A 15,400-nucleotide genomic window follows, 5' to 3' on the forward strand; every position below is an offset into this window, starting at 1 on the left:
TGTGATAATAAATGTTGGTTGTTTCAAGCTGCCAAGTTTTAGGATAATTTATTTTGCAGCGATAGATAATACATGGGACTTTTCAGAGCATTTAATAGGCTAATGTAAATCTCCCAAGAAAGAAGATATACAATGTAGCATTCCCCTTAGCTATTTGGCCAACAAGGCCTTCTTTTTTGAGTTTTCTCAAGAGTGAAAACTGATTTAATGTGGCTCCGGTCCTACAATTAGATGTAACTTCTAACTTTGATCTGTGTCATGAGCTAGTCATTTACCCTTCCAGGACCTCAACTTTCCCCTTTTATAGAGTAGAAAGAAACCACCTGCCTTTGCATAAATCATGACTACAGCCCCAGACAGGCAGGTTCTGAGCGGTTTGGTGGGGGGATGGGAGGGTAGACTCCCTAGGTCCTAAAGGGGGTTTCACCCTGGGGCTCAGGTAGGTGGGTCCAAGACCCACCATCTCAGTCTTTCTTCCTCAGGCCATTTCCCCAAAGTGGTGAGAATCAGTGTCTTCTTCTAGCTCAGAGGTGGGAGGCGTGACCTGAGTCATCTCCATCAGACTGAGAGCTCCCCCAGGCCAAAGCATGAGCCCCCCCACTGATGATGGCGAGACCTTACCCGGGATGGCCCTCCCTCCTCCCCCTGAATCCTGTCCCTCTTTATCCGGTAAAAGACTGAAACCAAGTTTCAGGATGCCTGATGGGTCAAAAACCCACTGAAGAGCCCTGCACACCCGTCTTTGTTAAAAAGAAGACAGTTAAAAAAAAAAAAAAAAACTATATTGCGAATACTTTATTATCAACGTGTGACTGGTATTAGCTTTTTGTCTGGGCCATTAATATTTCAGAAACCATACACCAAACCCAGGCTTTTCCACCTAGCTCTGCTGTATCATTTTCTTAAAAAAAAAAAAAAAAAAAAAAAGAGGAAGGAAGAAAAGAAAGAAAATATATCTGTATTATAAGCCAAAGTGCGTCTTTCTTGTTTTGTCCATATACACACATTGCACCATACATAAATAATTACATTGTAAAAATGACTCCATAATTACAAGTATAATATATATTTCCATATAATATATAAAACTTTATATTAAATCTAGGTAGATGATATCTGGGGGGGGGGGTCGTCCGGGGGGAGGGGCTGCGTCTCTGGGCCCTAAGCCCCAGCGGCGGCGCGGCGGCGCGCGGCGGGGCGCGGCGGGGCGCGGCGGGGCGCGGGGCGGGCGGCGGGGCGCTATCTGTGGTTGTTCAGGAGGATCTCGAGCCAGCAGGGGCAGGAGGTGATGAACTGCCGGGAGTAGCAGGGCCCCCAGCCCTTGGCGAAGCTGATGCGGACGCTGTTGGGGTCGTAGGGGCCGTCGGCGGCGTCGGGCTCGGGCCCGTGCTGGAGCAGGCCGGAGCGCTCGAAGTCGAACACCTTGATGGAGTAGCCGGGGGGCACCTTGCGGACCACCAGGGCGCGGCCGCCGGGCGCGTCCAGCGTCGGGGAGTTGACGAAGATGGGGTGCTCGCCGCGGTTGTAGGCCCACACGCCGTCGGGCTCCTTGCTGAGCAGGATGCCGAAGCCGATCTTGCTGCGCGTGCGCCGCACCGACTCGCTGCGCTGCTCCAGGTTGAGCTGGCCCAGGCAGAAGCCGCTGCCCTGAGGTAGGTCGTAGAAGATGCTGACGGCCTGGTCGTACACCGCGTAGAGGCGGCCCACACGTGTCCGGTGCTCCCAGTAGGCCACGCTGCACCAGTGACTCGGCTTGGTGGCATCCGGAGACATGCTGGCGTCTGCGGGGCGAAGCACAGGGCACGGGGATGTTAATTCCGGGTGGGGAGGCGTCGGCCTGGCTGCTGAGGGGGTGGGTGGGGTTTCCAGTACTCAGCACCCACCGCTTGCCGGTTTGTCCTCAAATTTAATACACAGGGGCGCCCCCCACCCCCAGACACACACGAAGGACCTACAGAGAAGGCAAGGCACCTACTGTGCGCCAGATGTTGTAGGTACACACACACACACACACACACACAACACACGCCAGTAGGACGTGCACCCACACATCCAAAGGAGGGAGGAACGCTGAGCCCCTCCACCGTTCCAGGTGCTGTGCCCTGCACTTCTCCGTCTACAGGGGACTCACTGGGTCCTCCCACAGCTCTGAGGAGGCCACCTTCTCATTTTACAGGTGAAGATCCAAGGCTTGGCAGACACCAGCAGCCTGCCCAAAGCCACACAGTCAGTGAGGGGCACCAACCAGGATTTGCACCGGGTCAGTCCAAGCCTCAACTTGAACTATTCGGGGGCCTAAATCACCCCATAGAGGGGACTCAGGGCGGGGTAGAGTCAGGAACACGGCCTCCTCGATCTGTTCCAGCCCGGAATCGTGGTCTCAGCCTCAGCCTTGAGCATTTTGCGGAGTCTCCCAGTAACCCCCAACCCCGGGTCTTCGAGTTTCCTCTGTTGGCAGGAAGTGCAGGTTTCCACCAGAACCACAGCACCCACTGTGAGACAGAGAAGCTGAGGGCCTCTAAGCGCTAAAGGAAATCGCTCCTCAAGGGCTGCAGGTCGCCAGCCCTCACAGGGGTGTGCGGCTCCTCTCTGGGCCTCAGTTTCCCCAGACAGCCAAGAGGAATGTCTGGAATGATGCCTGGAATCCCTTCTCACTCCAGCTCGGGGCAGCTCTGCCTGTCTGTGTGAATGTAAGAGTTTTCTGAGCGCAGACCTAAACCACACAGAAGCCGGGGCCTGTCTTGAAGGGCAGCCCCCTCCTCACTGCCCTTTTGTGTGTGGCCGGCTCTCAGGATCTGCAGGGTTTTGACATCTGGCCTCTCCTTTGAGCTCTCGGCTCTGAGAAGCAGGTGGGCACCCATGACTGCCCAGCGGGGTGATGGGTTCCCACACAGGCTGGGCTGGGACTTTTGCAGAGGGAGGAGGTCTGCTGGAGGCCAGATGAGGACCTGCCAGAGGCCCTTAATGGCGCGGCTTCTCCAAGTGAAACTGATCAAAGTCCAGTCAAACCCAAGGGAGAAAGCACTGCTGACAACTTCATGCAGGAGCTTGGGTGAGGTCAGCTCTGTCTGCCTTCAGCCCAGCCCCGTCTGGAAGCCCCAGGGCCGCAGGGTGACAGGGCCCCTGACGTCCTCTTAGGGCTGGCCCTCCTAGCCCCTGGCAGGAAACTGTCCTCCTGAGGGGCCTCGGCACAGCCCCAGAGGGCATGCTCCTCACCCTCTGCCTGGCATTAAGGTCCCAGCCACAGGTCCCCAGCCCCTCTCTGCCCCCACCCCCACTAAGGACGTATCATTCTGTCTCACAGTCCCCATCCAGGCCCCTCATGGTTCCAACTGATGTTCTGGGCAGGGGGTTGGAAAGAGGCCCTGCTCTCTGCCCTCAGCTGACTTCCTCCTTAGCCAGCAGGCAAAGAGACAGCTCTAGCCCTCGGTGGCTGACGCAGGTGCGGACACTAAGCCAGTCCCAGCAGGTGGGCAGCCAGGAACACCCCAAACCATTGCCCCCTTCTTCACCCATCCCTCCGGCACTGGCCTGAGCGTTCCCAAGAGCTAGGAGAGCACCACCATCCCATCCCTGGCCATGAAACTGCAGCACCAACCTTCTCCCCCAGCAACAAGAATTCCATGAGTGCCGTGGGCACAGAGAGGTGGGGAAACAATGACGCTGTGCCCGAAGAACGTTCAGTGACGAGATGGGCAACAGGCATCCCGGGGTGCCTTCCATGAGCTGGGTGCCTTCTTTATACCAGCCCTGGTCCACCTCTGTTATCACCCCATTTCACAGAAGTGGAAACTGAGGCCCAGGGAGGTGCTATATGGGTCGAGGGTACACACTAGTGAGTGCTGGAGCCTCACTCGCGAGGGGAGCCCTCCTCCACACTCCCTGCAGGCTCCCCATGAAACCCATGTACCAAGCAAGTCTCCCAGTCTGTTAGGCCTCAGTTTCCCTCTCTGTAACCATGGCTGCTCTCATGGTGTTTACCCACCAGCTTCCTGAAGACACAGTCTTACTGAGGGGGGGATTCCTGCTACTCCCCCCTTCAGATAAGGCTCAGAGAGGGGCGCCCTAGTCTGAAGGTGGCAGCTCTGTCCCAGGGTGTAGCCACTCCATTGTTAAAAGGCAGAGAGGCAGTTTAACAGTCAGGGAGTGTGGGGTAATTGGACTGAGGGGGTGGGGCACTTCCTCTCTCCCAGCTCCTAAAGCTTTTAATTCAAGGCCAAGTGTGCCTTCCTGTCCCCCTCCGAGTCTCAGTACCTCCCACCCCAGCCCCGCCAAATGCCCTCCCATCCTCTCCTCCCACCTCATCAAGATCTGTGTCCTGGCCTTGCCCCAGGGCTCCTCACGGGGATGGTACCCTGTGCCCTAGGGTTCAGCCTACCCCAACTGTCTGGCTCAGGGACGCTTCCCTGGGCCAGGCCTCACCTCCCACAGCCTCTTTGGTTGAGCACACTGGGTAACACCTCATCAGGCCTGGGCTGCAGGCCAAGTCGTCCAAATTCCAGGAGATAGACTGCCGCCTCTGAGAAGCCCTCTCTGACCTCTCCGTCCCGTGCACCTAGAGCCTTAAATGCAGCCCCTCCCTTGGCCTGAGCAGGTGTCTGTGCTGTTGGTCAGTGCCCCTGGCTGGCCTCGACTCTCATGTAGGAAGGGGTGGGTCTCAATCCTCTCTGCATCTGTCCCAAGTCTGCATATACCCCTTGGGTGCACTTGGAACATGCTACAAGGGGAGGAGGAAGGAAATAAAATACACCCCAAGTGTCGGCACACTGCCCTCACCCCTACCTGCCATGGGAATCCTGCCCAGTAGGTGGGGCCGATGGCCTCAGGCCCAGGGGGACACTGGGCAAGGACCAGTGTCTCAGGTCTGGTCCGGAGAGAGCAAGCCAGCAGGTGAGGCCATCACCAGGCTCGGGGGCTCCCCATCCCCAGCTAGCTCTTGGGGTCTCGGGGCTCCAGAGGCTGAGGGTCCCCTCTGGCATCATCTCGTCCAGGGAGCCCCAATGCTTTGGGCTTTCACAGACCAACCAATACACTGTTTCACGGAAGGGCTGGGAACATCACAGGGTTACCACGGTTTTATTTTGTCACGTACAGATTTACTAAAAACCCCACGACCGTCTCCTGTCACTACACAAAAGAAAGTATAATCTGATACTAACAAAAGACGTAGGACCTAAGTCAGAAATTTAAAGTTCATACATTTAGATTTTAAGAAATTTTCTTTTCTTTCACTGTGGGCTAATGACAACTTAGTCCCGAGACTGGCCTGTGGGAACCACCAAGTGAGTCCCATGTTCTTGTGCCCCAAAGATGGCACCCGGGGGTCCAGGGTACCTCGCCTAAGGACACACAGCACTGGGTGGCAGAACTGAAGACCCCAGAATTCTGATCTAATGCATGTCACATGATCCAAAAGCTTTCCGAGTGAGACAGACCTAAGCTCTCACCACTGACTGGATGTGTGGCCATGAATGAGCCACTCGGTGTCCCCAAGCCTCAGTCTCCCCATTTGTAAAATGGACAACTCCGGCAGCAGATCGGTTGGGAGCAGAGAGAAGTTGCTGTTTATTCGTCCCAGCGCTGGCCTAACCCTTCCGGGGCCAGGGCTCTTTAGGGGTGTCGGGGGTCATGACCTAGGGGCATCACCATGGGAGGTGACAGTAGGGCAGTAGATAGCAATGCCCTTTGTAACCTGTAAAGGACTTTACACATGTTAAGTTTTAGCTCCCAGCGAGGTACCTGAGGGGCAGAGACGTGCTCTGTAAGAAAAGGAGTGAGGGATGAAGCAGTGAGTAACTGTGTGGAACAAAGATGGGTGCTCCTGGGACTCTGTACGCACACACCCACACACACGTATTCAGACCTTATGCCATATGTTCAACACCAGCTGACATGCTCTCTGGGAGCGAGAAGGCAGGTGCCCCCAAACCCAGGGTCCCGTCCCCCCTCCACTTCCCACAGACGCAGAGCCCCACTCCACCCACCACGCCTCTCGTCGTCTGCAGCCTGGGCTGCCCCTCAGGGTGCAAGGGAACCGTCTCTTGCAGAGGATCTTTTTCTTCTCGTGGCTCCAAGGCTGCGGTCCCGCCATCAGCCTAATTAGGAACCAGCTCCTTAATTGCAAATAAATACCAGGGAGTCAGACCCGAGTGAACAACATCAAAGATGACCGCGCTCTGACCGAAACTCCTGCTCACTACCCCCTGCTCAGGGCCTGGCCTAGTTCCCAGCCAGACTCTGGGTCCCGGCGGGGAGGGTTCCGGGGGGAGGGGGAGAGGGAGAGGGGGGGCGCGGTCTGGTGCGATGGCTGGGGTCGTCGATCTGGCAGGGCAGCGCCAGGCTGGGGCTCAGGAGTCCTGCAGCCAGGTGTCCTGCCTCCTGGCCCTGACCAGGCAGGTTAGCTCCCTTCTCCTGGCCTCAGTCTTCCCATCTGAACAATGGGTTCTACGTTTCTGTGATTTCGTGAATGTTGTCATCACCCTAACTTGGAAAGCAGCTCAGAAGCCCATTAACAGGAGGATGGATGTTATGGACTGAATGTTTGTGCCCCTCCAAATTCACATGTTGGAAATCCTAACCCCCAGTGTGACAGAAGGTAGGATCTTTGGGAGGTGATTGTTCATGAGGCTAGAACCCTCATGAATGGGATCAGTGCCTTTTAAAAGAGACCCCAGAGAGCTCCCTCACCCACATGAAGACAGCAAGAACTCAGCCATCTATGAACCAGGAAATGGCTCTCACTACCAGCTCCAGGGGCACCTTGATCTTGGACTTCCCAGCCTCCAGAACTGTGAGAAATAGATGCATTATTTAAGCCACCCAATTTATGGTATCGTTGTTACAGCAGCCCAGACTGTGACAACGGATAAACAAAAATAAAGTGCATCTATACGGCAGAACACAACTCACCAATAAAAGGAAAACTACTGAAATACACAACAATGTGGGTGGATCTCAGATGCACTGTGCTGAGCGAAAGAAAATGTGCTGTTTGTTTCCGTTTATATGAAATTCTTGAGTAGACGAAACTAACCTATGGTGACAGAAATCAGAGCAGAGATACTCCTCTGGGGAGCAGGGGTGATGGAGAAGGCGCTTTTATAAGGGAACTTTCCGGGGTGCTGGAAACATCTGTTATCTTGACTGGTACAATAGGAACTCGGGTTGTCACTAGAGAGCTGTGTGTGTTTCATTGTAGGTAGGATGCCTTGAAAGAATTACAATGAAGAAAGTTGGACGTGCACTGTGAGGCCAGCCCTCCGTGGCTGTCCTGGAGTGGCCCCAGCAGCGCTCCGAAGCAGCGCAGGGGACAGCCCCTGCGTTTCCACCCTGGCCTGGCCTCCTGGGGACACCCACATTCCTGCCACCAGAGGGTGGTGGATGGCTGCGGTGGGCAGGAGACGGCTGGCCCGCCAGTGGGTCCTCTCCCCTGCACTGGAGCTGGCCCCTCCAATGGCTGGCATTCCTTCCTCGTGGTCTCTCTGCCCAGGGAGGGTGCTGTGAACCCAACGTGTAATTTTGTGGGGGTGCTGGGGCACCAAGGGGGCCAACTGCAGCCTGAGGGAGGCGGGGAGAGCTGAAATCCTAAGAAAAGCCTTTAGCTTCTTCGAATCAGCAGTTTTCTGTCAAAACAAAGGGCAGGAACGTTCCTTTGTGCTCTCCCGTGGGCTGCACGCTCCCAAAGCCTGCGTGCACGCAAGGCAGCTTGTTTTCTTTGTGATTCCCCCCTTTCCAGTGGGCCAGACTGCCTTGGACTCATCCATCCTGGGAGGCGAACCAGAGATGCGCCCAAATTCAAGTCTCCCACCCCTTAGACTTGAAGGAAGGTCGACGTAAGGCTCAGAGAGTCTGCATGAGCTGGATCGCTCGTCCTCCTCCAAGTTCAAAGCTCTGGCTGCTGCTTCACACTGCCTTGGGCCGCAGCAGCCTCTGCCTCTCCTGGGGCTGGGTGGAAAGGGCTGGCTCAGCCACACCTCAGTGAGCAATGAAGCAGCAGCAGACCCCACTGAGAGCTGGGAAGGGAGACTCGGAGACTCAGAGGCCCAGAGAAGTTAAGTGACTCGCCCAGGGTCACCCAGCAAGTTGGTGGCAGAGCCAGAGAGGGGCCGAGGGCTGGCTTTTCCGATCCCCTTCGCACAGGGCCCCGCTGGGGCCTCCTGCCCTCCTGGAAAACGCCTTTCTTCTGTCCCATGTCATGCCTGTGGCTTTAAGTTCCCGTCCAACCGGCAGCTTTTTCATCTGCGGCTCCCAGGCCTGGGAGTAATTATGTAGCCCTGCATCTGGTTAACCTAACACCCCTTTAAAAGCCTTGTTTGCCCATTAGATAAGTAGTTTTTGTTATCAAACTTAAGGGGGAAAAAGAAGTTTCCACTTAACCTTCCTTTGTCATTTTAAGCTGCAGAAATGGCTTCAGGTTTTGCAGCAAGTCCAGAGATGCAGCATTAATTAGAGGCTCCTTTTTTTTTCTTTGTCAAGAGAGGGGGAGACTAGTCCTTTATCCACTGGGCTCCGGCAGTAAAAGCAGAGAAGGAATGTACACAGGGCCATGTTAATGGTCAACAGCTTAGAACGAGCCTCTCCGCTGAACTCTTTCCAAAAGCAGGGCCCAGCTGACAGGAGTTTCCTCTTATTCGCTCCCACCCGCCCCTCCCCACCCCCACCTCAGCTCCAGCACCTTTGGCCCCTAGAGGAAGCCAGGCTTCCAAGAGGAAGTTCCTAATCGGTCATTACATCACGGGCGGTCTGGCCACCGCCGCCGCCGCCTGTACTGGGTCCACCTAGGGGCCCTTTCAGCCGCTGATCTCTGGGGCCAAGGGCTGTGTTTTGCCACCACCCTCTGGACAGTTGACCAGCCGCTCTGCTTGGGGGGTGGTTTACCCCCTAAGAAGCGGGAGTACCAAGGAAGAATGACAGCGAGGGGAGGAGGGAGGCCAGGAAACGCGCAGTCCATGTGGCCAGAAGTCACGATTCTGCAGATGCAAAAACTGAGGCCCAAAGAGGTAAAGTAACTTGCCAAGGTTACCGGGGGGAATTAGCAATAGGGCTGCTCGGACCAGTTGGGTTTCTCCTGCAAGGGGCTGGATTAGGAAAGCGCATGGGAGGAAAAAAAAGAGAAAGAAAGCGCATGGGCCAGAGCAAAGCTGGCTGCCTACACGTGCATGTCAGCTCTGCCGCTCGCCAGCTGTGAAATCTTAGGCAAGTGACTTCAATCTCCTGGGCCTCAGTCTCCTAATCTGTAAAATGGAGATGCAGTCAGAGTTTATTGCCTCGAGCTGTTGGGAGTAATTTCAAGTGCATCAAATAATGCCCAATTCAAAACTAAGCACTCAGTAAGTAACTTACTGGGTTTTTTTTTAAACTAATATTATTATCATCATCCAGTCTTATCTCTGTTATTTGTATAAATTATTTAATAGATTGACTCAGCCTGTATAGTTCATAAGGGTATTCATGTTAGTATTCGCATTCATATCAGAATTAGAATTATATCTGCAAAGATAAAATGTGCCAACAGAGTTGAGACTTGAGGGGAAATCGTACTAAGAGGAATATTAGTAGAACTAGTAGTAATATTAATAAAATAAACCAGCCAGTCGTATTGATATACCAGCCAACACTTAATGAACCTTCACCAAATTCCAGGCAGAGGATGAAGCACTTAATTTTTAGATTTTTTATTGACGTATAGTTGATTTACAATGTTGTGGCAGATTCCAGTCTACAGTGTACTGATCCAGTTATATAAATATATTCTTTTTCATTATTACAAATTATTGGATATAGTTCTGTGCTACAGTACAACCTTGTTATCTATTTTATATACTGTAATTTGTATCTGCTAATCCCAAACTCCTAATTTATCCCTTCCTTACCCTTTCCCCTTTGGTAACCATAAGTTTGTTTTCTACGTCTGTGAGTCTATTTCTGTTTCGTAAATAAATTTATTTGTATCATTTTTTTAGACCCCACATGTAAGTGATATCATATGACATTTGTCTTTGACTTACTTCACTTAGTATGATAGTCTCTAGGTCCAACCACGTTGCTCAAATGGTAGGACTTCATTCTTTTTTATGGCTGAGTAGTATTCCACTGTAGAAATATCTACACCACAGCGTCTTTATGCAATCATCTGTTGATGGGTATTTAGGCTGCTAGTATAAAGCACTTTAAATGCACGATCTCAATTGTTCATCCTTTTGGTGATTCCCACTTAAGGAGAGCTAAGTCCTGAAAGTCAGGTAGTGTGTCCACAGTCCTCAGCTAGGAAGTGCAAAGCTGGGAGTCAAGCTCACATCTCTCTAGAGACAGGGACTTTGCATTACTCTCTCAGGGTTGCAACCTATAGGCTGGACGTTAAAAGGGGCCCTGGGATGTGGCAATGTGGGGACCACTGCTCCAACACATGCTGCCCACCTTCGGGGAAGGCAGTGGGTTTTCAAAAACCATGCCTATAACAGCTACCTATGGCCCTATGCAGCCCTGCAAATGCACACACTTTTATAGCTATATATATATATATATATATATATATATATATATAGCTTCTTCCATGCACTCTCACCACCACAACACACAGTATTTTCTAAATGCCCTGCAAATAACGGAGGGTGATTCTGGGAAAGGGCTGTTCACCCTGCCTGAGTCCCCAGAGGATGGGAGGTGCAGGATGCTCAGTGCTCTTCACCCAGTCTGCCTCTCCACCATCCCAAGTCCAGGAGGGAGAATTAAATAACTCCATTCTCAGAGGACACACCCCAAGTCAGAGAGGCCACACAGCAACGCAGTGTGGGAATCCTCACCGGATGGCCTGACTCGGAACCACTTTCTGTCTGCCCTTCGTGCTGCCTCATCTGCTCCCTGTGCTCTCTGGGGGAGTCCCTGGGGCCCCAACCCCAGAGGGGTTTAGAGGGAGGGGAGTATAAGGAGTCAGTGGCCGCCCAGCTGGGTCATAAGCAACCTTCTCCAGGGAGAGGCCTGCTGGGCCCCGCAGGAAGGACTTTCTTTCGGCCTTGGCGCCCTGACCCTGGTCTGCTTGGCCCCACGTCTCCAGTGGAACAAAGTGGAGGCCCGGGCTGAGGTGGGTAAGGTTTCCATCCTTTTATCTCGTGCAGGATTCAGACCAGTCCTGAAAAAATGAGCTCCTCTTGCAATCCTGACATAAAACAAGCTTTTACCGGGGGCCCTGATGTGCAGGCGTGCTCAGGGTCTCCCCCACAGGCTGCTTCCCCAGCACCTACCAGGATGTACTCCTCCAGTGGGCAAGGGCCCCCGCTTCCATCAGCATCTTTCTTGCCCTGCAGCCCCGGCAAGATTGTTCCAGGTCCCCTGGGCCCAGGGGCACTGGCTTTTCTCCCCAGGCCTCAGTGCCCTGTAGTCCAAGCTCCCTTCTTAAAAACACCTTGCAGGCAGCTACAGCTTCTGAGAGCCACACTGAGGCCACTGCATTGATCTCCACCAGCCCTGATCATTCAGACTGTACCCCAGAGGCACTGGGGTGCCCTGCCTAGCCCGACCCGACCCCCGTAAAGGAAGCCCCAACAACCATAAAAGATGAAACTTCAAAGAGGCAGGGCGGGGAAACCACTCAGATCTCTGGCAGGGAACCGAGTGCGGGTGGGAGAATTCTGGTTCCCTGCGCCCTGGAGGGAAGGATCGTGAAAAGTGTCTGTCTGCGAGGGGAGGGGAGAGCTGGCTTATAAGCAGCTTATAAAATCAGTCCGCATTTTCAAGAGGGAACCAGTTTCTGCAACAAAAGACTCTGAACTTTGCTCCCATTTCAAGTCCTCTTTTGTTTTATCACAAAGTCAGGCTCTGAGTTAAGTTTGTTTGTTTTCGTCCTCAGAGACCCCCTGGGGTGGGAAAGCACGGCTTTTCATGCTGCCCCTGGAAAGATTCTAAAACAACGCTGTTTGTGCAAGATCTTGCAGCTGGGTACCTGGGTCCCGAGGAAAGAGGCCCCCCACATCCTCCCCGCCTGCAGGTCTGCACCGCTGAGGGCTGAACTGAATTCACGTGTGAACCAGGCCCCCGGGCTGCTCCACGGGGTTCCTGTCTTAGCCCGGGTTTTCTCACCTTAGGCTTCAAGTGCCAAAGTTCGCTGATTCAATTCAACTTCCCTGTTGAATCTGAGACCCCAGAGAACAAAATCGGCCCTTTGGGGGTCAGACGGGGACAGCCCAGGCGTGCGTCAGAGGGGCAGGGAAGCTGGTCTGCGGCAGCTGGCGGGGTGCTTCGAGGGAGCCCACGTGCAGGCACAGTCCTGCCCTGCAGGCTCCCAGAGCTGGGGGAACTCGGGGTACCTCCATTTCTCTTTTACTTCCAAATACAATCTGAGTTTTATTGGCAAACCTCCTGCCTCAGACTTTCTACTTGGACACAGTGTAAAGCCATAAAAGCCCAGTACCTTACAATTGCCCTCCACCAGCCTGTCTCATCACCTCTCGGGAAGAAACTCACACCGGCGCAGAAATATCCTAGGGGGTAACCAGGTGAGGCCCCCATAGCCCAGGCCCCTCAAATCCTTGCCCTCACCACCCCCTGCTATTGGGATCCCATAGCTCCCTGTGACTTGAACACCCCACTCTGTATGTACTTTGTCCATCCCACTCTCTCTTGATCTAGAAAATTCCCTCAGACCCCAGGCAGCAGAGAGGTCAACTGGTGCAGATCCCAACAGCTGGATTACTGTGGGCAGGTGATTCTATCTCTGAGTGCTGGGACCAGCTACCTAATTTGGGGGGTGCCCAGTGCAAAGTGCCCAGTGCAAAATGCAGGGCCCCTTGTTCAAAAGGTCCTGGGTTCAATCCCCAGTACCTCTATTAAAAAAGAAAAAAAGAAAAAAAAAAGGATAATCGATTTACAATGTTGTGTTAGTTTCAGGTGTACAGCACAGTGGTCCAGTTTTATGTATATATATACCTTTTCATGTTCTTTTTCATTACAGGTTTTACAAGGTATTGAATATAGTTCCCTGTGCTATAAGTAGGCCCCTGTTGTTTATCTACTTTATCTATAGCAGCTTGTCTCTGCAAGGATGGCCTTAGAGATGATCACACTAAGTGAAGTCAGTCAGAAAAAGAATGACAGATACCATATGATATCACTTATATGGGGAATCTTAAAAAAAAGACACAAGTGAACTTATTCAGGATTTCAATGGTGAAAGAAGAGCATTAAATTGAGCGGAGGCCCCTTCTGCGCGGGGACCCTGGGTGGGGCACAGGCTGGACACCCATGAAGCCGGCGTAACTCACTGGAAGGCGTGGGTGGGGTGGGGGTGGGGTGGGGTGGGGGTGGGGGTCACAACGGGCCTAACAACAGTAACTGGCACTTGATGAATACACATTTCCTTCCCCATCCCCCAAAGTCTGTCAGACCCTTACCCAACCATCAAGACCCTGACGTCACCTCCTTTAAAAAGCCTTCCTCAGTCCCTGGGTCTGACTCACAGGGCCCCTCCTCTGTGGCACTCTTTGATGCTGTCACCAAGAGGGCATGTGTCTCCACCGCACCCACCTGCGAGCAGGCTGACCTGGGATGAGGCGTCACTCACCTCTGCCCCTCCTCCTCCAGGGCCCGGCACCACACTGGCTGACGAGGGTGCTCTCAACAGCAGGACCTGAATGGAATTTCATATTCGAGAGCTGGGAGGGCACTTGGGAAATCATCGGGCTTTCCCCACGTGTGAAAAAGACGCAGCAGAACTGTTCCCACCGAACAGATGACACTACTGAGGCTCAGAGGCCAGGACACCGACAGGGAGAAGTGGCATCCTGCATCCCTGCTGGCTGACCCTCAGGATGTAGCCCGGCCAGTGGAATGCCAGACGAGCTTGCTACGTGCCAGGCCTGTTTCAGTGGCTTAAAAAAAAAATTGCCTAAAGCCCAGACTCATCTCATCTGGCACTGGGAGTGGGTTTAATGTCTCAGGCTTGCTAAGTCTATGAAGGTGAACAGAACAGGGAAGAGCCAAAAACAGGGTGGGGAGCTGGTTTTTCTTATTTGCAAACTTCTCAAAAATAAGCCTCATCTAGCACCAGCCTGTTGTTATTTACTAACGAGTCAGTGTCATGTGAGCTTTGCAAGTCAAATACACCTGCCTTATTTACGTTAAAGACGCTCTTTGGGATTAAACTCCCCCAAATCAAGGTCCCAGGGCTGGGGGCATTCAATTGAAAAGTAATCCTTGCATTAAATCCTTCCCTTTAAAATAACCTTTTGTAACACAAAGGTACATAATCCACGCCTCTTTTGTGAATGCAGAGTCCTACGTACTGGATTTTCTTAAAGTGAGGGTTGCCTGGATCATTCTTACTCATTTCTGGAACAAACAGGAGGGCTTTTATAATAAGCAAAAGGCTAATATTGACTGGAGAGATCATTAAGCATAAATACTCATATTTGCTGTAAAGGACACAGTAACATGAGATTTAAACGTTCCCTGCAAAAATGCTGCAAAATGACCTAGGGCTTGGCAGCGGCTCACCCTTGTGAACCGGTCCCCTGTTCGTGGCTGCGCTACTGTGCGCGGCTGAAGCTAGTACACACAGTCCATGCTCAAGCTCCAAGCTGCCTGCAAAGGGGTGGCTTGTTTGATCTGGAGCAGCAGGTGGGGAGGAGAGAGGGGGCCAGGCAGTCCACCCATCCCATCAGGTTGGCAGGTAGACACAGCCCCACAGACTTGCGCCCCATGCCTCAAGCCCAAGATCAAGACCGGTTTCCAAAGCAAAAGGAGGCCAAGCTTGGTTCCCACCGCCCCTGTAGCCCACGCCAAGAAGGAGACTCCACCCCCATCCAAGGTGACCTTGGGATGCTGTTTCTAACTGTGGAGGGTGGGGGGTCTTCCAATTCTCCCAGCCCATTCATAAATGACCCCGTTTCAGGTTATGGAACATAAAAAAGCTCAGAGAGGCGGGGTGACTGCCCACAGGACTAACCAGAAGGCAGGATCAGGACTCATCCACGTCTGCTGAGGCCAAAGGTACTCCTTCCCACTGTCCCTGCCTCCTGCCAAGCGTCTTGGGAAAGCCAGCTGCCAGTTCAGTAATGGCTTCCTATTTCTCAAAGTAATTCTTTAGCCCCTGTCTGGATACACGCTGCACAACTCAAGTCAGTGCAGCAGTAACGCAGGAGAGTTCATCACAACTGTCAACTGTGCTTTCTGTTTGGTCTTCTGTTCCCAAGGCTGACTGTTCAGCTGAGAGGGGCATGAGGTTTATGTGCCACGATCCAACCCATAATCCTTAGCGTCTTCCAGGAAAGACAAGGGGCCCCGGGGAGACATGTGGGCTCAGCCCCACCGACGGCAAGACCCAAGTGCCTTCTAGAAGGCTCCGGATGGCTGTTTGCAGCCACAGGGACCTGTGTGGATATGGGGAGGGAGGAGTGCCTTCCCCGAA

At 53.1% G+C, this 15,400-nt stretch overlaps 1 protein-coding gene and 1 long non-coding RNA gene across 8 annotated transcripts in view; one reads left to right on the plus strand and one right to left on the minus strand.

Moving 5' to 3' along the window:
* Positions 1-780: 780 nt before the first annotated feature.
* The window catches only part of SMAD6 (SMAD family member 6), a 74,669-nt gene continuing 60,049 nt past the window's right edge, over positions 781-15,400 (minus strand). For 3 of the 7 annotated variants that reach the window (XM_074366281.1, XM_074366280.1, XM_010955578.2), the window contains one exon: positions 1,175-1,781. In XM_074366281.1, coding sequence (XP_074222382.1) covers positions 1,240-1,781 — 542 coding nt within the window. In that variant the 3' untranslated portion in view covers positions 1,175-1,239. Of the gene's footprint in view, positions 1,782-13,555; positions 13,622-15,400 lie in introns of all 7 variants that reach the window. The other 4 variants (XM_074366279.1, XM_074366278.1, XM_074366277.1 and 1 more) reach the window with 2 other exon arrangements.
* On the plus strand, positions 8,695-14,231 carry LOC141577987 (uncharacterized). Its single transcript, XR_012507733.1, has 2 exons — positions 8,695-8,999; positions 13,576-14,231. It is a non-coding gene; the product is annotated as an uncharacterized LOC141577987 (long non-coding RNA).

Source organism: Camelus bactrianus, chromosome 6 (assembly GCF_048773025.1).
Source record: "Camelus bactrianus isolate YW-2024 breed Bactrian camel chromosome 6, ASM4877302v1, whole genome shotgun sequence".
Taxonomy (NCBI): Eukaryota; Metazoa; Chordata; class Mammalia; order Artiodactyla; family Camelidae; genus Camelus; species Camelus bactrianus.